Raw genomic sequence first — 23,262 nt, 5'->3', positions numbered from 1 at the left:
TTATTATTAATCTTATTATTTGCATGCTTAGTTCTCATGTTTTTTTTATATGGCTAATGACGTCGACATTGATTTCTTATACATTTTCTTTATCGTTTATTTTTACAAAAGGGAAAGAAAAAGGTACAGACACCGTCACAGATATAAAGCATAAAAGATAAAAAGGCTTACATTATTGAGAGTTGTCGGCTATTAATTTAGGGTCAGATCGACTAATCTAAGTACTTAAAACTACTTTCTTTTTGCACTTAAACACTTAGCATTCGAAAGAGGCTTCTAATTTATAATATATAGACATATTAATAAATTTAACAACTATGACGAAGGTCGATGACCTCATGAAAAAAAATTAAATGTTATCCTAATTATTCTGTTTTCGTATATTTTATTTTAGATATAAATGATAAAAGGATGAAATTAAATTAGAAATTTTGATAAATGGTCAAATATTATTTTATTGTGTAGATAAATATATTAATTTAATTATGAGATAAAGACTGAAAAATGGGAGAAAAAAATGACTTTTTAAAAGGTCATATATGAGGTGTACTAAACGACAAGGAAGGAAAAATAACTAAAGATAGCATTTATTATATATTATAAAGACATTTGAAAAAGTAATATTTGAGATAAAATTTAAAAAAAAAATACCAATTTTAAGGGATAAGTATCCCAAATCTACGTGTTTTATTTTTTTATTATATACATACGAGGGTCCAGTCAAACTTATCTCATTTGAGTCGTAACGATATAAATATGAAGCTTGACCTAGAGTCCTCGCTCTTCTTATGGATTAGACTGAAAAAAGTTGATATAGGACCAACAATATTAATTTATGTCGAACGTGCACGTACCTCACTGGTAAATTTACTGGGTTGAAAAGAGAGGTTATCGCAAAATAACAAACGCTACAAGTCTATGAAAGCCACCATTCTCCTAAGATTTGTGTATAAAGATTTTCTCCTCTCTCAAACGATTTTTCTATTTGAGGTTTACCCTCGATCGTCGTTTGTTCGGTTAGCTATTTTCAGCTACATGCAACATCGTATGTGTTAAATCTTTGCGATTTCTTCTCGGTGGTGGTTGGGACTCCCTCACGGTCTTCTTTCTTGAGAGTACTTGTGTGATGTCCCACATTTGTTGGGGAGGAGAACAAATCACCATTTATAAGGGTGTGGAAATCTTCCCCTAGCAAACACGTTTTAAAGCTTAAGGGGAAGCCCGAAAGGGAAAGCCCAAAGAAGACAATATGTACTAGCGGTGGATCTGGGGCGTTACGAATAGTATCAGAGCCAGACACCGGACGATGTGTCAGCCTTTTCGCTGTTCCCCGAAGGGGGGTAGACACGAGGCGGTGTGACAGTAAGGACACTGGGCCCAAAGGGGGTGGATTTTGGGGCGGTCGCACATTGATTGGAGGAAGGAAAGAGTGGATTGGGGAGGAGAACAAATCATCATTTATAAGGGTGTGGAAACCTTCACCTAGCATACGCGTTTTAAAGTCTTGAGGGGAAGCCCGAAAGGGAAAGCCCAAAGAAGACAATATCTGCTAGCGGTGGATCTGGGGCGTTACATCTTATCTTCAGACAAGTCTATTTCCGAAAATTATGAGTTTTTTAACATCAACCAACTGACAAATAGCTCCACCGAGCCGTCACATAAACTATTGTCAAATTTTTCAATACGAACAAATTTTAAACACGTATAATAGTTACGATGAAATGACCCAAATAAGATAACGGGACAAAGAGGGTGTCCAAACAGGATAATGTTGATGAATAAGATAAATAAGGATCCCATAAGTAACCCTAAAGAGATGGGAATTTAAGAAAGTCCGGTTGATATTAAAATAACCAAGCAGCTACCAATTCATTAATAAAGCTCCAAATAATTTCCATGGCGGACCGCCGCGACCAAGACTCGGAGCTTTTCCTCGAGCCACCGTACAATGGCGGCCAAGAAAATCAAGAAGACGATATGGAGATGAACAATAAGGGAACGGAAAGTAGTGGTAGTAGTTGCGGCAGTTTCAGCGACGGAGATAACTCCTCCGCCGCCGTTGATCGGTGCCTCCGTCGAGGTTGCAGCTCCGCCTCCGCTTCTCAACAATGGCCGCAAAGTTTCAGGTGCGTTTGAAACTGCTTAATGTTCTCTCTCTCTTTTTTAATTAATTTATTGTCTTTTTTATAATTTGATTTCAAAATTCACTACTTGCAACCACCACTAGCAGACATATTGTCATTTTTGTGCTTCCCGAAGCTTTAAAACAGTCTGATAGGAGAAGGTTTCCACACTCTTGTAAGAGTGATTTGTTCTCTCCCCCAACCAATGACCCAGTGTCCTCGCTGGCACTCGTTCCTTTATCCAATCGATGTGAAACTGCCCCCAAATCCACGGGACCCAGTGTCCTCGCTGGCACTTGTTCCTTTATCCAATCGATGTGGAACCGCCCCCAAATCCACTCTCCTTTGGGGCCAGCGTCTTGACTGGCACACCGCCTCGTGTCTACCCCCTTCGGGGAACAGCGAAAAGGCTGACACATCGTCCGGTGACTGGCTCTGATACAATTTGTAACGACCCAGATCCACCGTTAGCAGATATTGTCCTCATTGAACTTTCCCTTTCAGGCTTCTCTCAAGGCTTTAAAACACGTCTGATAGGGGAAGGTTTCCACACTCTTATAAATGGTGGGTTGTTCTCCTCCCCCAACCAATATGGGACATCACAAGATTTAAATTTAGAATCTTTAAATAATGATAAGCGTTTATGTAAAAATGGTAGGGAAGCAAGCGATTCATACGCAATAACAAATTCACCAACATTCGGGATTCTACGGATTCCAACGATCATAAAATCAAGCTTTCAAAATGGAATCGAGAGTTTGTTAGAGTCTGAGATCAATGACGATGTCGATTCCAATGGAAAGACTCCATTATTAACCAATTATTACGACGACGAGGGACACAAATTAGAGTACGAGATCTCGTCTACCCCATCAGTATCTTCTCTTCACGGCTGCACCTTCACACAAACCATATTTAACGGTAAAGTTACCTCTAATTCTTAAAAATTTAAGCCAAGTTTTGAAATTCAAGAATATAATTAAAACGGTTGGGGTTCGGGTTCGGGTTCGGGTGCGGCAGGAATGAACTTCATGGCTGGAGTAGGGCTGCTGTCCACACCATACACGGTCAAAGAAGGAGGATGGGGAAGCTTGGGAGTGCTGCTTGTGTTTGCCATTATGTGCTATTTCACAGCTATGCTTATGAAACATTGCTTTGAGAAGAGAGGCCAAATCAATATCGTTACGTTTCCAGATTTGGGTCAAGCTGCCTTTGGAACTTTTGGACGTCTTTTTGTATCGGTCAGTTTTACCTTTTTAACCCTCCCTTTTTCTTTAATTACCCCTTTACTTCTTTAATTTTTTTTTTTATTTACGTCTATTTAATCAATTAAAAGTTTTATATTTTTTAATATATTAAAATTTTATTACAAAATTAAAAAATTTACCATAAAATTTAGTAATTTTTTATTTGTTTTAGTTGTAAGATTGTTTTTGCTTTTAGCTAATTAATTTATTATTTTTTTTTCAGATCATTTTATATTTGGAATTATATGTAAGTCTCTCTCTTCTCTTGTTTCTCAATATTCTTAAAATTTTATTGTTTTTAAAAAGCGTTAATATTTTATTTTAAAAATATTTTTAAACTTTAATTTTTTTTTTTTTATAAAATAATCTATTATGTTTACGGTTCTTATTTTTATTTATTTTTAAAAAAAAATTAAAGGTTTTATTAAAATTACAAAAAGGGATTTTTAAAATATATAATTTTTTTTAAACTCAACACTATTTTTTAAACATTGTAAAAGTGTCTAATGGGTTAGAAAGTAAAAATGTACAGTGTTGCTGCATTGAGTTCATAATCTTGGAAGAGGACAACCTTAGCAGTCTATTTCCGACTGCGCGGTTGAATCTGGGCGGCCTTCACTTGGACTCTAACCACCTCTTTGGAATCGTTACTGCTCTTCTTGTTTTGCCCACAGTTTGCCTCAGGGATCTCCGTTGGATCTCGTATCTCTCCGGTAACATTTCATACCCCTTAGAGAGACCGAGTCATAAGAGTCCAAGTCCACTGCTAGTAGATATTGTTCTTTTTCGACTTTCCCTTTCGAGCTTCCTCTCACGCACACTGGGTCTGGAAAGAGGATGAATTGGAGGGTCCCACATCAATTCCGGACTCCGAAGCAGGTAGATTGTGAGATCTCACATTTTTTATAAGAATGTGGAAACCTCTTACTAGCATACGTGTTTTAAAAACTTTGAGAGTAAGCTCGAGAGGGAATGTCCAAAGAGGACATCATCTGTTAGCAGTGGGTTTGAGTCGTTATACAAGTCCTAGTAGAATAGTAACGAGCCCAAAATGATCACACACGTTTAGTATATCATATTTCAGCTGGTGGGGTGGTAGCAACAACAGTGATAATCCTAACCATAGCATATTTGGGAACACTTGGAGGAATAGGGTTTCATGAAGTTGAAGCTGGTGAAGTAGTGAATTGGAAGGGCATTCCATTTGCCATTGGGGCTTATGGATTTTGCTTCTCTGGTCATACTCTTTTCCCAAATCTTTACCATTCCATGGCAGATAAAACCAAGTTTACTAAGGCTCTCTTAGTGTGGTACGTACGCGTTACGAATCCCATATCACTCGGTCCATAACTCGTTCATCGTCGTTCGAAAGTGATCCTAATCCATCAAATTGTGTTTATATTTGGCAGCTTTGTATTTTGTGTTCTAATATATGGAGGTGTTGCTGTGATGGGATTCCTCATGTTTGGCCAAACTATATTGTCCCAAATAACTTTGAACATGCCACAACATGCTCTTGCCTCCAATGTTGCAAAGTGGACCACGGTCAGTTTCTAACTCGACTTAACGGTGATCGACGTGTATTAAGAAAACCCATCACTAAAAATGGATCGATATTCGCATACTCGATGTTTAAACTGACGTGTGTTGCATTTTCTTCGCAGGTTATCATTCCATTGACTAAATATCCTTTTCTAATCTTATAAATTATCTGTACTAGTCAGAGTAGGGCTAGACTCTGTCCATAAAAGAATCACAGCTATCGCTATTGTCTGTTACAAATGGTTATAGAGCTCGCCACCGGACGGTGCAAGACACTGGTTGGAGTAGGGCTAGACCCTTTCTATAGTAGACGTGTTTTAAAACCACGAGGCTAATAGCGATACGTAACGGTGCCAAAATGAACGATATCGGCTAGTGGTGAACTTGGGCTGTTACGTAATCGTAATCGTTTTGAAATGAATCGGGAATCCTTAACGTATGCTCAAATATGCACTATTGATGACTCCATTGGCAAAGAGTATAGAGGAGAGGTTACCAGCCAGAGTTTCAAATAGCTTGTGGTGTTCCATTCTTATAAGAACTGCACTTGTTCTCTCTTCCCTTTCTGTGGCTCTTCTTCTCCCATTTTTTGGTATGGTTTGAATTTTTTTATTTTATTTATTTTCTATTTTTGTATTTAAATTAATTAATTAATTATTATTTTGCAGGTCTTGTGTTAGCTTTAATTGGATCCCTTCTCTGCATACTCATTGTAAGTCATTTTTTTGGAAAAAAAATTTAAATCTAAAATTAGGGATGAAAATAATTTAAAATAATATAAAAAAATATCCATTTATTTTTAACTTGAATGTATGCAAATATTATTGAAATTAATAAATTTGGAGGGATTTATTAAAATTAGTGGGTAAATTATATATATATATACAATTAAATAAATAATAAAATTGTAATAATTTGAATTATTCCCCTAATTAAATTAAATTGTGATATATTAATAAGGATAAATATTTACATATAAAACATTATTTTAAATACCATATCCTAAAAAATATAATGACATTTGGCTCAGGCAATAATAATACCAGCCTCCTGCTTTTTGAAGATCATGGGGAAGGAAGCTTCTAGACTACAGGTAATTATGTTCTAACCATTTTTTTTTTTAATTTTAGCTATTAAATACAAATTTTAAAAATTTAAAGCTATTAAATTAGACGTTGTTATTAAATACGGGCTTAGAGATTAAATTGATAATTTAATCGATAATTGAAGTTGGTGACGTGTGGTTGCATGAAAATTAGGTAATTTCGTGTAAGGTGGTAATTTTGGTGGGCATAGTTGGAGCCGTGCTTGGAACGTACTCTTCATTTTCACAGATGGCTCGTAAACCAGAGATCAGTAGGTGCAACATATAATAAGATTATTCTCGTTTTATTTTCTTAGTACATGTTAAACTCATGTATTGATTCGTTTTTAGTTTTGCTAGTGACAATATTATTAATAATTGTACGTCGGGTGCACTATCAAAAAAGGGTTTGAAGCTCTTTCGTTACCGTTGGCTATGGTTATTCCACGAAGATACACTAGCCAATTATTAACTAATTAATAATTAATAATTAATTAGTTAATTTATTTTTATTAAATCAAATTATTGAAATATTTTATACTAATTTAATTTTTATTTTTGAGTTATTTTTAAAAGTAAAGATTAAAGAAAAAATTTAAAAGATTAAAAGATATTTTTTAAATACTTAAAATAAAATACTAACCATTTTCATTTAACATTTTTAATTTTTTTTCTTTAATTTAAAGATGTTATTGAAACGCTAGAAAATAAATATAAAATTTAAAAGCTTTTTAATTAATTAATTATTTATTTGGTCAGTGGGGCCCATTGGGGGTGGGTAGGAAATTGACAATTATAGCTTTTCTTCAAGGCCAAGCCAAGACGACTAACGTCACCAATTTTGACTTTTCCTTTGACTAAGGGTATATACGTAATTCTACATCCTGGTATCCTTCGTTTTCTTTTAGTTTAAGGTTATTATTGCAATAACTTTATAAAATATATATTTTATAATAATAATTGATTTTCGAGAAACTTATAACCCTAATTTTTTTTTATTAAATTTAGGGTAATCGGTTTACGACCTTTGTATATCTAGTTCTTAAATAACTTTGAGAAGGATCTGACCCGTCATGTGATCGTGATATGTATCTATTACAATAATCCCGTGAGTTATGTAAAACGGGTTTGTTGTCTTTTTAATTAACAGATATTTCTAATTTTCTAGAGATTAAAAATTATTCTCGATTAATTAATTAAATGGAAAGATACTAATTTAAGGTGCATTTAAGATACGAAAATAATATAAGGTTCGAAGAACATTATAATAGAATCTTTTATTTAAATACTTAATTTGACTCCTTTTATGCTAGGGTGGAAATTATTCCATAATTGACACCTACATGATCAAGTAGAAGTATTTGCTCGTGTTTTTTTAATGTATGTAGAGTGTAGTGGGGCAGGGTGGAGACGAGGATGGGAGATTCCCGTCCTTGGACTTGTTCAGCTAACAAGGAAAAAAATATATTTCCATTACTTCCCATGTTACTCGTTTAAATGGAACTGAAAAATCGAGACTTAACACGAGCAAATCAGGCTCAGCTCAAACAATCACTAGCGAAGTGCATATTACTCTGACTCATCTCGACAAGACAACACTATGTCGCAGTGAGTATCAAGAACATGTCTAAGGTAAACTTGTCTTTGAACCCTACTTAAAGCTCAATCATTTGAATATATATCATTAATCAAAGAGAAAATCGTGAAAGAGGGTTTAGGGTTTATAAAGCAATGGGAAAGTGATTCAGTGGAGGGTGTGGCGGAGTTGCAGTGGGGAAGGCGGTGGTGTACCCACTACACAAGAATCACAATCAGCGATGGAAGAAGGAAGAAAGTGGTAGCATCATCAATGAAATATGATTATAAAAAGGGGTTTTGAAGGAAAAGGACGTGAGGAAGGGGTTAGAATTTGGAATGGTCTAAGCGTCACGCATCTTCTACGCTATCTCTCTCTCTCTCACCTGACCTGACCAGACCAACAAGTGCAGGGCCGAGTTTGATTTTAAAACAAGTTTATTCCAAAGCTCAAAATTCAATGTGGGCCTGTTGAAATTTCTCTCTGTGCGGGTGGGAGAAAGGGAATTCTCTTTTTCTCCCATGGTTTTAAATGCCTTTACCTAAGAATTTCGATCAAAAAGTCAAAAAAAGTTTCGCTGTTTATCTCCACACCCCTTCTGGGTAGGGTTTTCTTTCCTCTGTTCCTCGGATTTTTCCACCTTCCCGACATCGATTCATTTCTCAAACTGAACTCCCATCTCGCGATTCCTGTTTTCGCTAGGTTTTTGACTTCGATACGGGTCATAGTTTTGCTGGGTTCTTGTTTGTTTTGAGCTCTTCGATGAGTTGATTGCTGAAGTTTTGATGTTTTTGGATTGATAAATTGATTAGGGCTTTGGGATTTAGGAGTTTCAGCGAACTGAGTTTGAGTTATTTTGTTTGAATTTGAAGAGCTCGTTCTTGTTCTTCCTGTTCTTCCTGTTCTTCCTGTTCTTCTTGTTCAGTGGTTTCTGTTTCTTTTTGTTGAACTGGTGGTGGTGGTGGTGGTGGTGGTGATGATGGTGATTGATGGGTAGTAGAACAGTGAAGGTTGGTGCCGACGATATAAACAAAAAGGTGAACGGGATGCCTAGCTTCGTTTCTTCGATGCCCACAGCCAATAATTCCATGTAACTTTCTCTATCTTATTTAATTTGAATTACTAGACTATGTAGTGTTCACTGTTTGAATTTAACTTTGCAGTATATGTACTTGGCTTCTTGATGAGTCTGTCTAGCTTGTACTTACTTCTTACTTGATGGTTTATTAATTCATGGAGGGGAATAGGACCATAAGACTAAATTAATACCTGCTTTAATTTCAATGGGAGCACTTTGTTTAATTCCATGAGTTGATTATAGCAACATTGAAGAATTTTTTCATGGGTTACGTCACTAATTAGGTTAAGAAAATTAGGGGTGTTACGAATGGTATCAGAGCGAAACACTGGACGATGTGCCAGCGAGGAGGCTGAGCCTCGAAGGGAGTCGATTGGGGGGTCCCACATCGATTGTAGAAAGGAACGAATGCTAGTGAAGACGCCAGGTTCTGAAGGGGAGTGGATTGTGAGATCCCACATCGGTTGAGGAGGAGAACAAAACATTCTTTATAAGAGTGTGGAAACCTCTCCCTAGCCGACGCGTTTTAAAAATGGGAAGCTCAAAGAGGACAATATCTATTAGCGGTGGGCTTGGACCGTTACATAGAGCATCTCCAACTTTGTTATGTTAAATCCTTAGTTGAATGTCAAGTATGACTCAAACACAGAATTTCTTAGTCAATTCACATCCTTGAGTTCAAGAAACATTTTGTTCCTGACCTTAGTTATAGGTTTGTGGATGCATGGGCATCCCTTTCTTTGCTAGGATCTTTTGTTCATCTTTTGCATTATTGTTGGAATTTTCTCTTTCACGCTTTGATGGTCTTTTTTCACTTTGATTTTCAGGGGTGCAGAGGGGAGCTCTATTCCTTCATCTCGGATTTCGGACTTAAGAACGCTCGAGCAAACTCTTGGATTTCACATAGAAAATGTAGACCTTACTAGAAGTATGCAACAATGTTTTATTTTGTTATGGAGTTTTAGGCCTTTCGATTATTTGTTTACTTCCAAAGTAGTTTCACTAATCATCTGTTCATCTCATGTCACTCTTGATGTTGCATTATTGAGTACACACTCTGCATTCTGCACTTCTTATGATTTTGACTAAGTTATCTTGGATAATTCCTATGCTAGGTTTGTAGCGTGCTAAGAAATGTTTTGATTGGCTGTGAGATCCTACATCGGTTGGAGAGGGGAACGAAGCATTCCTTATAAGGGTGTGGAAACCTCTCCCTAGTAGACGCGTTTAAAACCGTAGGCTGATGTATTATTATAGAAGAGCAAGAGCTACATTTTCTCTTGGTTCATAAAATCTAAGCCTCTGAAAGTCTTGCTGCTTTTCTCTTCTCTGTTCTTCCTGTTGTTCTTCTTCTGCTGATATATTTTCTTTCCAAATTTACTTGCCTTAGATCCTTTGTATAATCAGATAAAGTCAAATAGTTCGACTCTGAACAACAACATCCAGTTTGGTTCTTTAATTAAGGTACTGTTTTACCTGTTCTCATTTTTTTTTTAATAGAAAGCTTCATTTGGTTTTGTTTCGTACTTGTATTTGATGAACATTAACACCCACCTGACATAACTATAACGGAATTCAGCCACTTGCATCCACTGATGTAAATCTGCCAACTGCTATCATGGGCTCTCAAACATTGCCATTACAGAAAGAATCAAATCCAAATTTGGTTTCTACGTCGGGTGGTCCTCATGAAAACTGGGGAGAGTCTAACATGGCCGACGTCAGCACAAGAACTGATACCTCCACGGATGACACAGATGACAAAAGTCAAAGGGTAATGTCCCTTGAGTATGTTATGAGATTAGGTTTACATTGTTTAATAATCAATGTGTGCAAGTTTCCTGATATCAATAATCAATGTGGTTGAATGTTTTCATATCCCAGGTAATAGTGCCTATCTTTCTGTTTAGTATTCTTGGGTCGTAACCTCACGTTCTTTTGTCTTCTGTAGCTTGACAAGGATCAAGGAAACTCACTTGTCGTGTACGATTCTAGCAACAAATCGAAAGAAAAAACACCTGATCAGAAGGTTATGTTTTAAACTAAAATATTTTTACATTGTTAGCTGAACATCTTGATGGATATTAGCAGCAGCTAATATGCTGTTTAGCATCCTTTTCAGAGCTTACGAAGGCTTGCCCAAAATCGTGAAGCTGCTAGAAAAAGTCGTTTAAGGAAAAAAGTAAGCTTCCATTATCATTGCTCTCTATGTCTCATTCACAAATTCTCTAAAATTATAAACTGTCTAGTATTGAAAAAGCTGTCCTGCTTTATAACTGACATTGACTTAGTTGTTTAGAAATGTTCGACGAGTTTTGTCGTATTATGCATTGAATTTCCGTACTTTTGTAGGCGTATGTGCAGCAGCTAGAAAGTAGCAGGCTGAAGCTTACTCAACTTGAGCAAGAACTCCAGCGGGCCCGCCAGCAGGTCGAGTTATCTTTATTTTTGTGCTTGACCATCATAGCACATTATCTTTCAATTTATAGGAAAGTGTTAAGATGCATAAATCTCTGTCACAATTTGTGCAGGGTATATTTATTTCAAATTCTGGAGATCAAGCTCATTCAATGAGTGGAAATGGTATGAAGCTTTTTTCTTTGCATGTTATGGCATGTGATTCTTTTTCACATCTTTTTTTTTGGGGGGTTTGTAGGGGCCCTAGCGTTTGATGCAGAATATTCACGTTGGTTAGAGGAGCATAACAGGCTAATAAATGAGCTTAGAGCTGCAGTGAATTCACATGCGGGCGACACTGAACTTCGAACTGTCGTTGATAACGTGACTACACAGTTCGACGATATTTTCAGGTTGAAAGGCATTGCAGCCAAAGCTGATGTGTTCCACATCTTGTCAGGAATGTGGAAGACACCAGCAGAGCGGTGTTTCCTGTGGATTGGTGGCTTCCGTTCATCAGAGATCCTGAAGGTACGAAATTCTCTGTATATTTGCATGTGAAAATAGAGAAGAAAATGTTTGTATGGTGCATGTACGTCTAAGAGTATAAGAACAAAAAGTTAATTGCTCCCCAACTCTATATTCCACGCTTCAGTTGATCGGTTTGGCCTTTAAGAACCTCAAGTCCAAAACTGATTCAGCATGTCCCACCAGCCACCGAGTTTAATCATCGTTTGCAATTTACCCCGTTCATCTTTTGTGATAATTCGAGTTAAATAAATACTAGTATCCTTGTTGTGGTTAGTAAGGTATTAGCATTCTCGATAGGGAGTTCTCATGTGAGATCCCACGTTAGTTAGGGGGAGAATGAAACATACTTTATAAAGGTGTGGAAACCTCTCCCTAATAGACACATTTTTTAAACCTTGAGAGAAGCCCAAAGAGGACAATATCTGCTAGCGGTGGCCTTGGGCTGTTACATCTTTGGTGGCATTGTTGCAGTTACCTTCTCGTAACTTCACTCACCCGCCTCCCACCTCACCTTTTTTTGTCTGCTAAAACCTTAAAGGAAAGTTCGGAAGGGAAAGCCCAAAGAGAACAATATCTGCTAGTGGTGGGCTTGGTGGGCTTGGGTTGTTAAATCTTTGGTGGCATCGTTGCAGTTACCTTTCTCGTAACTTCACTCACCCGCCTCCCACCTCACCTTTTTTTGTCTGCTACTTTTTCACCTTTGAGCTCCACTCAGTCCTCGTATGGTGATACCTCTTACTGTAGGCCCAATCCATTTTTGTCTTTAGATTGGGTTAGCAATGATGTTAGTCCTCAAATCTATGAAGTTTAGTGTAACAGTCCCATGCCCACTGTTAGCAAATATTGTCTTTTTTGGGCTTTCCTTTTTGGGCTTCTTAAGGTTTTAAAATGCGTTTGAGAGGTTTCCATATCTTTATAAGAAATGTTTTGTTTTCCTCTCTAACCAATGTGGGATCTCACAATCTACCCTTCTTGGGAGCCCAGCGTCCTTGTTGGCACATCGTCTAGGCTCCGACTCAGATACCATTTCATTCTGGTTTTCAATGAATAGGGCTTGATAGCATCTTGGCACAATATCATGTTGATGCACATCATTCCTGTAGTTAAAGAATGCTGTCCTTTTATGTAATGTGTTATCACTACTCACCATTAATCTTTCTAATACCTATAGGGTTCGTATTTTCTTTCGGTTTGGATGAATCTTTAAAGGGCGCGACCGCTATCTTAAATTGCTGTCAATTTAACTGTCCACCTAATTATGTAGGCATGGATTCTTTTATAGCATCCTCACCTAAAACTGCATCTATGTTAATGCAGCTTCTTATAAACCAATTAGAGCCTTTGACTGAGCAGCAGCTAATGGGCATCTGTAACCTGCAACAATTATCACAACAAGCAGAAGATGCTCTCTCGCAAGGAATGGATGCATTGCAGCAATCCTTGGCTGAAACATTGGCCAGTGGCACACCTGCAACGTCGGGATCGTCTGGGAATGTCGCAAACTATATGGGTCAAATGGCCATGGCAATGGGAAAGCTTGGAACTCTTGAAGGCTTCCTACGCCAGGTATGCCACTCTATCGAGCTGGAATCATTATTATCGAAAAACCTGTAATTCATTACTGGAGATCACTTGCAAATGGAAGAAATTATTTCAAATAAAATAAAGATCTCAGGTTTCAACTCTTCAAAGGAATTACTTTTAATTCATAACATTTCAGCTGCATCTTGTTTCATTTACATTGCCTATTACTCATGTTACGTTTCCTCAAATCTGCAACAACACATAAGTAAAGTTGAAAAATGAATCCATGCTCACTTTCCATTTTCTTCCTCTTGTTGGAACTTGCAGGCTGATAATCTTCGTCAACAAACTCTTCAACAAATGCATCGCATATTGACAACCCGTCAGTCAGCTCGTGCGCTTCTTGCAATAAATGACTACTTCTCCCGCCTTAGAGCCCTCAGCTCTCTCTGGCTTGCACGGCCTCGAGAGTGAGGGGAAGGGAAGTTCTCTCTACTTAATCTTTTTATGAACAAGTGCCTCCAGTGCTACCGCGCCAATTGCATTTCTTCATTGGATGGAGTTGCTTCTGTCATAGGAACTGTACAATGGATCAAGATGGGTAATGGTGTTAGGTGAAGTTTGTGATTGATATATATAGCTTTCACATTTGCAGATGTTAGTATCAGTTGGTGGTGCTGTATGCTTATTACAATAATCTCTTCATGTAGTTAGGTGATGTTGCATAGAACTCAAAGGCAAAATAGCTTGTATCTGTAATTTAGATTTATATTACATCAGCTTACTACACCAGTAGATCATATTCATATGAAATTTCAGTGCCTTTTTGTTCTATTGATCTAAAACGTCTAAGTTGGAAGGATACATTCTTTTTTTCATTCATTATTTTCTTCCCAAGACATAGAATAGTAAGCATGTCATGATCTATTTCTTCATTTCATTAACAAGACAGCATTCTCTGCGTAGTTATTTCAAAATCCTCCCAACTTTAATTTGTATATGATATTCAAGGAAAGCTGAAGAACGTCCCGGAAGCCCCATTCAAAAGTAAAACAAGTTTACCACATTAAATAACTTTTTAATTTAAATTCAAAACTGGAATATACTGAAAAGATAAAAATATCATTTCTAAAATATCCACTATTTAGATGCCCCATTCCAAAAACAGTTCAACAGACATTTATCGAATCCATTCGATTACGAAAAATGAAACAGAATACACATTGCATACCAAACGTGGGAGAGATGTAAAATAGTATACCATTTTGAGTTTCTGCATAATCAGAGTTCTTTGGATGATCGAAATATATGACCATGTGCAGCACGATCCAATATCGAAATTTCTTTGTCCTATCAGTATACCTACATATATCAAAGGGCAGCCACCAGATTAGCAAACAAATACTTGATTTGTAAAATAAAGTTGAAATCTAGGGAGTTTATAACTTACAAAAGTATCAGGTTAAATACCTCAGTCAAGCAAATCTGACACTGCTGTCCTCCTGAACGCATCAATTTGGGCTAATTTTCCTGCCAAATCTTTGTTTGGAAATACATTATCTGCCTTCATTCTCTCCTTCATGCCATATGCTGGAGCCTTGGCATTAACATATGCCCGTATTAAAGCTTGAAATTGGCTAAATCGAGCCACATAACCCGATAGTCTCATCCTATGAAAGATTTTCTCTGCATTGTGGACATCGCCTCGACTCGCATACTGATCCATGATGATCATGTACGAGGTAAACAGTGGCTTGATCTGGTTTTTCTGAATAGCCTTCTGCAAAAATGAGTCCGCCTTTTCTACCTCCCCAGCTTCCACATAGAGCTTCACAACTGCATCCCATGTCAACGGATCGACGCGGCAACCGCTGTCTGCCATCTGCTTGACTAGTTCCTTGCCCTTTGTCAGCATCTTATTGTCTGTATAAACCTTCAACATGGTAGAATATTGTTTTGAGGAAAGCTTCTTCCATGTTTTTAAAACCATATGAAAAATTTCCTCAGCTTCTGTGACGTTCTTCAGCTTTCCCCAAGCAACAATGGCAGCCATGCATTCTTCGAAATGAGGATTCGACTCACAGATCTTCCAGAGCCTCCTCACTTCATCTTCCATTTGCAGTTCTCCATAAAGGGGAAGTGAAATTCTGCAATGCCATCGAGAATCTTTGGAGTTAACATCTTCCATCTCCTTCAAAATGGCCTTGGCTTTGTCTTTAAGCCCACATGAAGCATAGTGCTTTGCTAATATGGAAAGCGCAGTAACATCAAGTTCAATTCCTTCAGCCTTCATTGTATCAACAACTTGTTCCATCCCTATCATGTCATTTGAAACGCCTTTAGCATCTATTAAGATTTTGTAAGTGAACAGAGAAGGCTTGACATTTTCTTTCTCCATCAACAACAAAACGTCTGCTATTTTCCTCTTGTCAAGCCTCTTGTAAAGAAGAAGCAACTGGTTGCAAGCAAATGTTGTGATTGGGAATTCAAGGTCCTTCATTTTGTTAAACACTTCCTCTGCTTTTTTTACGTTGTTGGCGATCACACAGTTAGCCAAAAGAGTTCGGTATATCACCTCTCCCTGGAAAGACTTCGGAATTTGAGCGATGTAACTCTCTGCCTTATAGAGACCCCGTACCTTTGCAATCAAGTCGAGGCGAGAAGCATAATCTCTGTCAATAAAATCGAGTTGTCCCTTTGCTTCCAACCACTCTGAAAACTGTGAAACCCATGCATAAATGCCAGCAAAGAGTTCAAGAAAGGATGAATGCATGTCTAACAAGTAGGGGAAATAATTACCATATACAATAGCTAGAAAATTCTTCAGGATAGACAATTGTATAACCATTTTCACACCAGAAATGGCTTTATAAGGCCACAATATATAAATGCCTATCCAAATAGACTAGACTGCAGTTCCTAGCACCATTTCTTGGATGCTATAGGCCAGCTCGACAATTTTTATACAAGCATTTGATAATGGTACTTCTAAAGAATTGATCTGCATACTCAGGTTTACTGATTACAAGCCTAAGTTTATATTGATCAACTAACCAACACATCTTGAAATTATTATGTGCTTGTCAGACCATATTATAGTTGATTGTTGAACTTTTTAAAAATTGATCAACATTTGCATCTTGAAATCCGTTGTGTCCACTAATCACATAAACTTATATAGAGTTCTGTAAATCCCAAGATAAATGGGATTAATCATAAGTCTCAAACCATACGAATGAATTTCATTGCTTGAAAAGTAACTTAAAGTCAATTTACCTGTAAAGCCTTCCCAAACATTCGACGTCTACGAAGATTGAGCATGGCCAGAGAGATGTCAGCTCGGCTTAGTTCTTTTCCTTCACTGACCCACTTATCAAGTGCACTAGGAACAGATAAACCTGGAGAACTCGAAATTGCCTTGAACAGCTCTGAAGGAGCCCTTTTTGTAGATATATTTTCAGCATCTTGAGTATCATCAACATCATCATCATCATCATCATCATCATCATCATCAATCTCCGATCCAGAGGTTCGATCCTCTTCATTTTCATCAGCTGTCTTGTTATCTTCAAGTTCAGAAAATCCATCTTCCAAGTCATCTTCCTTTTCACTGTTCTCAGCACCAGCTTGTGAAGATAGAGCATGACTACTAATATAAAGTCCAGAGGACTGCCATGTTGCAAGGCCATTTCTCTCAAAATAAATGCATCTATCAGATATAGCAGCGGTGGTACCAGAACCAACTATATTTCCTTCCCAATAGTATGGTATCTCTAGATTTCCAAAGACATATGAAGTTCTTACTCTATACCCTTGATTCCTGGAAAGAGAACACAAAAAGATTGTACAGAGACTGATCTGAAAAGTTGGAGGCATTATCCAAAAAACAGTTCTTTGGATGATTGATAATAATGGATTTCAATAAACTGCCGGAAGAAAATTTCATGTTTTAGGACATTGGAAAAGAAGAATGTTCAAATTATATAGATTTCTTCTGTTCTTCTCAATATTATATAGATTTCTACGTTCTTCACTGATTCTAATTTCATCACTCGGACCATCTCCAAAACTTATCCGTAAGAGACAAGAAAATCTCCATCAATGATATCCCAACCATCATCTTTGAGACTCAAACGTCCAAAAAATGCACATAACAACCTCCAACCAAGAGAAGCTTCGCATTTCAGCTAATATACGGAAAAAAATAAGTACCGAAAACTCGATCAGAAGCAAGCAAGAACCTTGTTGATGCATACAATGAATACAACTCAATACGCATGAAATGAATCCAAAATTCAACCGCAAAAACGAGATTCAAATTAGTTTTCTTTGTTTCGCATTACGGAATGAACTATGTACGCTACATAAACAGAGAAATCTGATATGGAAAACAGAGAACAGCCGTAAACATGATGAACAAAGAGAAGCATACCTAAGGGGAGTAGAAGCTCTACGAAGAGCCCACATGGTGAGATGATATTAGTAGTGACGAAGAGCTCAGAGAAGCCCTCCAACAATGGAAACCAGAACAAGAGGAATTGAAATGGCGGAGGCTGTAACGTCGCTCTTAAACCCCAAAACCCTCCTCCCGTCGTACTTCAGTCTTGAAAGTCTAAGATAAAAAATAATAATAATAGTAATAATTAATAATAATAAATAAATAAATAAACCCTACAATTAATTAGTTACTAATATTACTAATCATAACCTTAATAATTAAATTGGGTTTTTAAATAATAATTTTTTAAAATAATACTAATTAATTTTGGATTAGTTTCAATAGTCTCGTCATGGTGTTGTTGGATGACGAAAGTCCCACATCAGCTAATCTATCGCTCGTGAATTTATAATAAAAAAATATTCTCTCTATTGTTATGAGACATTTTGAGGAAGCCCAAAGCAAAGCCAGGAGAGCTTTATGCTCAAAGTGGACAATATCATACCATTGTGGAGAGCGGTGTTCGTCTAACATGGTATCAGAGCCATGCCCTAAACTTAGTTGTGTCAATAGATTGGTAAATCCTCAAATGTCGAACAAAAAGAACGACTTCAAAAGAAAAGGAGTCGAGTCTCCTCGAAAGCATAGTAAAAAATGACTAAGACTCCAAAAGAAAAAAAGGAGTCGAGCCTCGATTAAGAGGAGACGTACTTTGTTCGAGAGGAGGTGTTGGATGATGAAAGTCCCACATCGGCTAATCTAGGGAATGCTCATGGGTTTATAATTCATACCATTGTAGAGACTGGTGTTAGGCCTTTTGGGAAAGCCTAGAGCAAAGCCATGAAAGCTTATGCTCAAAGTGGACAATATCATATTAGTTGACAATATCGTACCATTGTAGCCAAGTTATGACTGACTAACCCATATTTCCGACCTATTTCCGACCTTAAAAGGTTAGATTTCAAATATCGAACCTGCTCGGAAAAACCCTAACAACAATTTTTAAAAATGGTAAATATAAATTTTGTTTAAAAAAAAAAAAAAAAAAAAAAATATATATATATATATATATATATTAAAAATTCCCACACCACAATTCTTTTATCTAAATTCGAGTAAATAAGGAAACCATAAAAACAAATATATAAAATAAAATAAAAAAAAAATAGATAACTTTGCTGAGAAGATCACACGTGTGCAATATAAAACGGATAAAAGAGAAAAATTAAAATTATCCATAAAAAAAAATTGTAATGGGAAAAACAATGATTATTGTGGAAGGGTTCATGTGCCTCGGTTTCTTGATGAACACACTGAAATGAATCCCTCACTGATTTTGTTATTATTATATTTTGAATTAGGATCGGAAGTGGAAGTGATGAAATGGGCATAACCCATCTTCCACGGCTCTTCATTTAAGTGCGCAATTAGTGCCATCAATTCCCTTTTTCAATTTCATTGTTCCCACATTTCTCTGTTTTTGGCGCTTCTTCTTCCATTTCTTACCTTTTCCCCTTCTACTGTCTTGTCATCTTCTTCCATTTTCCCCCATTTTCCCTTTCGATTTATAAATTTTGGTGAAGAAAACGGATAGATGGATGGTTGATGGATGAGTAATAAACCCCCCTCTCTATATCCACATTTACTTCCAAGACTGTGGCTGTCATTTGTAGTTGTTGCGCCAGTTAAATCAGACCGAATCGCCCCCAATTTCTCTCTCTCTCTCTCTCTCTCTCGAACCCTAGATTTTCTTTTTGAATTTGGGTTCTGGGTTTGCGGTGGAGAAGCTCCACGAGGTGAGATTTTGAGCTTTTGTGGTTCTGGGATCGATTTGCTTTGAGTTTGAGCTGTAATGGGGGGAGATAATTTGGACCCGATTGAGGGAGGTGGCAATGGCGGTTGTTAACCCACTTCTCATGCATTGCCTCCATGGGAAAGAGCGAGGAAGAACAGCCGCTGCCGGTTGGAGTGAGCTCCTCTGAGCTTTCTGATTGGACTGTACAGAGTAGATGTGGCGGCGGTGGGTGCTTTGCGATTCGTAGACTGATTGCTGTGAGATGTGTCTTCTTCCTGTTACTGTCGGCGGCTGTGTTTCTTTCTGCTCTTTTTTGGCTGCCGCCGTTCCTTTCATACGGAGATTGGCCGGATCAGGCGGCTGATTCTACTTATAGAGGTCGGATCCTTCGTCAATTTTCTTTTTCTTTCATGATTTTCCTGTTCAGGCTTCCTGGGTTTTGAGTGTTTGTAGACCTAGAATCATGTTGGTGGGTGTTGGCTGGTGATATCAGATTATCATCCCCTTTTTGTTGGCTGTTGATATCAACTTTGATTGTTTTGAAGAGTAGAATGTTATGGATTTTTGAATGTTTGTAGCTGTTCTTGTGTTTAGATAGCTCCTTGTGGAAGAATTATAGTCTTGTTTTGCTGGATTCGATGGGATTGCGAGTAATGAAACTCACTTTTGATTGATTGTGGAAGATTTGATCGATTAAATGAGAAGTTTATGATGAAAACTGACTCACTTTTCCATGTATACATTTAGTTTCCCTGGATTCATGTGAATTCTGTTCATCAAGTTGCTGTTCATATGCATTAAAATTTTCCATTTCGATAATGTTAGTAGTTTTGTGTTATATTGAAGAACTCTTTTGGTTATCCGAAGACTTTATGAGCTTGATTGTTCGTTTTTTTTCTCTCGGTATACAAACTCGACATGTTTACACCCATTGATGCATGAAATGTACTGCCTAAAAGCTCATAGTGCTCTGGTTTTAAACGGATCGCTCTACTTTTGTACATTGGAATTTGAAAGAGCGATACATATAAACGATATGATCGTATAACTTAACTGAAATTAATTGCGTCGTAATCAGATGGGTTTAGAAGTTGGGTGATATCTTATAAACTCAATGAGTACTCCATTTGCTTGTTGGGTGTGTCTAGATTTGTTTGATTGTGGTGAACTTTGTGTTAGAAATTGTGAAGTTTTAATGGATTTTATCGATATCAGTTCGTCTTGGTTGAATTATTGTAACGCTATCATATCATGCTAGCAATCCCTTTCGTATATTATATAATCGTTTCACTGAAGTTATATGATTCTATCCCGTTTCCAGATCATGAAATAGTAGCGTGTTTTCGTGCTCGGAAGCCAGTTCCTTTTCTGAAAAACCATATTTTTGAGCTTGAAGATAACATTTTTGGAGAAATTCCTGTTCCTTTTGTCAAGGTATTCAATCCAGTTTCTCGATTCATCTATAGCTTGATTAGTCACGTTTTCGGTCGTTTGATCTGATACTCTCTGTGAATCAGGTGGCTGTCCTCTCGCTACAATCATTAGGCGGATCGAACGTAACAGATATCATTTTCTCCGTAGATCCTGATGCTAAGTATTCAAAAATTCCCCCAACTTCTCAAAGTTTAATCAAGGAAACGTTTGAAACATTGGTTATAAATGATCCTCCTCTCCGATTGAACGCATCGTTATTCGGCAATACTTCGTTGTTCGAGGTGTTGAAATTTCCTGGTGGGATAACTATTATTCCTCCTCAGAGTGCATTTCTTCTGCAGACAGCACAGATCTATTTCAATTTTACGTTGAATTATTCTATCTTTCAAATTCAAGTGAATTTCGATGATCTTACCAGCCAGCTGAGGTCGGGATTACGTCTATCTCGTTATGAGGTTTGGCTGTCTTCCTTACTATCTTCTGATGGATATTGTTTTTAGCTGTATAGATTTCACTGACAGCGTTTTGTATGATGCAGAATTTATATGTTAGCCTATCGAACGAACGAGGTTCGACAATGCAGGCTCCTACTATTGTTCAGTCGTCTGTTCTGATGGCTATTGGGACGAATTCGTCGAATCAAAGACTCAAACAGTTGGCTCAAACCATCACGAATTCTCATTCAGGAAATCTTGGCCTGAACAACACTGTTTTTGGCAAGGTCAAGCAGGTGCGTCTTTCGTCGGTCCTAAACCACTCTCTTAGTGGCGGTCAAGCACGGTCACCTTCACCTGCTCCTCTGCCTCATCCTCACCCCCACCACCACCACCACCACCACCACCACCACCACCACCACCACCACCATCAACACCACCACCACCACCACCACCATCACCACCACCACCACCACCACCATCACCATCACCATCACCACCACCAACACCACCACCAGGACACTGCATATTCACCGAGTCCTGTAACAGAGGAGCACAAACATGCACCGAAAAATGGGATCTCATCCGCTCCTGAAGCTGGTTCATCCCCAGTGGAAAGTCCAGCTTCAAAGAAACGTAACTACAAAGCAACTCCACCTGGTTTTCGATATGGATATAAAGGGTTGTCAACAAAAGTCAGAAAACGATCTCATTTAGGCTCTATTCCGTCTCCAAGCAGCCCTCCATCGTCGCCATACTTACGAGTAGGCCTGCCAGCATCGGTCACGGTTTCCATATCTGCTTCAAGTCCACTGCCAGGGGTAGCTCTATCTAATGTACAGCCTCCAGAAAAAGGCGACAGAAGTGCCCCTTCAGTCTTGCCACCACAATTTTCTTGTGAGTATGCCATCCTTCATTCTCACATTGTTTCATAGCTTCATCAAGAAACTATTAGTAATGGTTCGAATATACCTACGTGTAATGGAAGGGATTCAGCATCCGTCGTTAACGGATTCAGATAGGCGAAGAAGCCAGACTGGTTAGGGAGTTTGTAGTTTTTGAAAATTAAGTTTATAAGCCAGACTGATCGTGTTGTAATCCGACATGTTGATTTGCAGTTTCTGTAGGTGTTCGTGTTCATACAATTCGATGGACACTCGCGCTGTTTCTTGTTGTATGGCATGTATAACCAAGGAGATAGAACCTACATGCGTACTTCTGGGTAACAACAGGACTCGTAATTGATATCAGAGTTGTGATAGCGATAGCGAGACCCCGACGCAAAGGCGTGCTCCTGCTAGAGTTGATATTAATGTAAATATGAGATGAAGCAAGTTAGGAGATGCATTTTTCCAGGTCAAAGTCACAGAGGTGGCAGGCCTTGTGTTGTTTTTCTTCTGCAGAAAATGTAAAGTAGAGAAGAAATCAGCAAATGGATCTTGTTCTCAACTTCTTAATCAACCAATTACAATTTTTCACCCCACAAAAACCCTCATATATTAGCACGTGACGTTTTTTTAATTTTAATATCACCGTCTCATATTGTCTGTCTCTTTGATCCTTTTGCAACGTTCATCCTGTGTCAACGTTCATCTTGTCTCACATCGTCTGTTTCTTTGATCCTTTGGCAATGATGATCTTGTAAATGATTTTTTTTTGTCAACGTTCATCCCGTCTCACGTTGTCTGTTTCTTTGATCCTTTTGCAACGTTCATCCTGTAAATGATTTTTATTTGTCAACGTTCGTCTTGTCTCACCTCTTTGATCCTTTAGCAATGTTCATTATGTAAATGATTTTTGTGAAAACGTTCATCTTGTCTCTTTGATTGTTTGGCAATGTTCGTCCCGTAAATTATTTTTTTGGATAATTATTTGATATTTTTCTAATATTTTTCGTTTTTGTAAATTAAATTTGTTTTTAAAATCGAAATAAATAATAATAATATTTTTTTTAAAAAAAAAATTTGGCAAGAATTTAAATGTTTCATGATTCTGTAATGGAAAAAGAGGAGGGAATAGTTTTTGAAAATTTGAAGGGTATTTTGGTCAAAGAAAAAGA

The 23,262-nt window shown here is 37.5% G+C and overlaps 4 protein-coding genes across 5 annotated transcripts; 3 read left to right on the top strand and 1 right to left on the bottom strand.

The window, feature by feature from the left end:
• The first annotated feature begins 1,791 nt into the window (after positions 1–1,791).
• On the top strand, positions 1,792–6,401 carry LOC111790416 (amino acid transporter AVT1A). Of its 2 annotated transcripts, XM_087122097.1 has the most exons (12): positions 1,792–2,126; positions 2,782–3,044; positions 3,144–3,364; positions 3,594–3,617; positions 3,903–4,083; positions 4,455–4,680; positions 4,780–4,915; positions 5,035–5,051; positions 5,356–5,504; positions 5,581–5,624; positions 5,943–6,005; positions 6,172–6,401. In XM_087122097.1, the coding sequence occupies exons 1-12, from the start codon at positions 1,897–1,899 to the stop codon at positions 6,283–6,285; spliced, it is 1,668 nt and encodes a 555-aa protein (XP_086978223.1). In that variant the 5' UTR covers positions 1,792–1,896; the 3' UTR covers positions 6,286–6,401. The 2 variants fall into 2 exon arrangements, with proteins under 2 accessions (XP_086978223.1, XP_086978222.1); XM_087122096.1 differs by lacking the exons at positions 5,356–5,504; positions 5,581–5,624; positions 5,943–6,005; positions 6,172–6,401 and having other exon boundaries at positions 1,793–2,126; positions 4,440–4,680; positions 5,035–5,149.
• Positions 6,402–7,759: 1,358 nt separating this feature from the next.
• LOC111790418 (transcription factor TGA2.3) lies at positions 7,760–13,932 on the top strand. Its single transcript, XM_023671303.2, has 11 exons — positions 7,760–8,662; positions 9,478–9,578; positions 10,041–10,114; positions 10,230–10,424; positions 10,602–10,679; positions 10,773–10,832; positions 11,003–11,080; positions 11,182–11,233; positions 11,307–11,578; positions 12,896–13,144; positions 13,430–13,932. The coding sequence occupies exons 1-11, from the start codon at positions 8,562–8,564 to the stop codon at positions 13,574–13,576; spliced, it is 1,407 nt and encodes a 468-aa protein (XP_023527071.1). The 5' UTR covers positions 7,760–8,561; the 3' UTR covers positions 13,577–13,932.
• LOC111790415 (pentatricopeptide repeat-containing protein At1g80270, mitochondrial) lies at positions 13,546–17,704 on the bottom strand. The gene is made up of 5 exons (XM_023671301.2): positions 17,535–17,704; positions 16,379–16,922; positions 14,573–15,821; positions 14,364–14,464; positions 13,546–13,682 (listed from the first exon to the last, which is right to left on the bottom strand). Exons 1-3 carry the CDS (start codon positions 17,567–17,569, stop codon positions 14,574–14,576), a joined length of 1,827 nt encoding a protein of 608 aa, XP_023527069.2. The 5' UTR covers positions 17,570–17,704; the 3' UTR covers positions 13,546–13,682; positions 14,364–14,464; position 14,573.
• A 1,134-nt stretch (positions 17,705–18,838) lies between these two features.
• On the top strand, positions 18,839–22,692 carry LOC111791252 (uncharacterized). Its single transcript, XM_023672521.2, has 5 exons — positions 18,839–19,713; positions 20,657–20,769; positions 20,853–21,224; positions 21,308–22,100; positions 22,322–22,692. Exons 1-5 carry the CDS (start codon positions 19,470–19,472, stop codon positions 22,390–22,392), a joined length of 1,593 nt encoding a protein of 530 aa, XP_023528289.2. The 5' UTR covers positions 18,839–19,469; the 3' UTR covers positions 22,393–22,692.
• Positions 22,693–23,262: the final 570 nt, after the last annotated feature.

This window comes from Cucurbita pepo, chromosome 3, assembly GCF_057944985.1.
Source record: "Cucurbita pepo subsp. pepo isolate OVF chromosome 3, ASM5794498v1, whole genome shotgun sequence".
Lineage (NCBI taxonomy): Eukaryota > Viridiplantae > Streptophyta > Magnoliopsida > Cucurbitales > Cucurbitaceae > Cucurbita > Cucurbita pepo.
The sequence above is the reverse complement of the archived record's forward strand: the minus strand, read 5'-3'. Positions and strand labels throughout refer to the sequence as shown.

What these genes read in the sequence shown, in the direction of transcription:
- LOC111790416 (XM_087122097.1), top strand. Translation starts at nt 1,897, where the DNA reads ATGGCGGACCGCCGCGACCAAGACTCGGAGCTTTTCCTCGAGCCACCG. An exon ending in CACACAAACCATATTTAACG is followed by an intron (nt 3,045 to 3,143) that starts GTAAAGTTACCT and finishes CGGGTGCGGCAG; the next exon opens with GAATGAACTTCATGGCTGGA. An exon ending in CCCTTCTCTGCATACTCATT is followed by an intron (nt 5,625 to 5,942) that starts GTAAGTCATTTT and finishes CATTTGGCTCAG; the next exon opens with GCAATAATAATACCAGCCTC.
- LOC111790418 (XM_023671303.2), top strand. Translation starts at nt 8,562, where the DNA reads ATGGGTAGTAGAACAGTGAAGGTTGGTGCCGACGATATAAACAAAAAG. An exon ending in CAGATGACAAAAGTCAAAGG is followed by an intron (nt 10,425 to 10,601) that starts GTAATGTCCCTT and finishes TGTCTTCTGTAG; the next exon opens with CTTGACAAGGATCAAGGAAA. An exon ending in AAAGTCGTTTAAGGAAAAAA is followed by an intron (nt 10,833 to 11,002) that starts GTAAGCTTCCAT and finishes GTACTTTTGTAG; the next exon opens with GCGTATGTGCAGCAGCTAGA.
- LOC111790415 (XM_023671301.2), bottom strand. Translation starts at nt 17,569, where the DNA reads ATGTGGGCTCTTCGTAGAGCTTCTACTCCCCTTAG. An exon ending in AGAGCTTCTACTCCCCTTAG is followed by an intron (nt 16,923 to 17,534) that starts GTATGCTTCTCT and finishes TTCTCTTTCCAG; the next exon opens with GAATCAAGGGTATAGAGTAA. An exon ending in TGTTTGGGAAGGCTTTACAG is followed by an intron (nt 15,822 to 16,378) that starts GTAAATTGACTT and finishes TGGGTTTCACAG; the next exon opens with TTTTCAGAGTGGTTGGAAGC.
- LOC111791252 (XM_023672521.2), top strand. Translation starts at nt 19,470, where the DNA reads ATGGGAAAGAGCGAGGAAGAACAGCCGCTGCCGGTTGGAGTGAGCTCC. An exon ending in GGCTGATTCTACTTATAGAG is followed by an intron (nt 19,714 to 20,656) that starts GTCGGATCCTTC and finishes TCCCGTTTCCAG; the next exon opens with ATCATGAAATAGTAGCGTGT. An exon ending in CTTGCCACCACAATTTTCTT is followed by an intron (nt 22,101 to 22,321) that starts GTGAGTATGCCA and finishes GTTGATTTGCAG; the next exon opens with TTTCTGTAGGTGTTCGTGTT.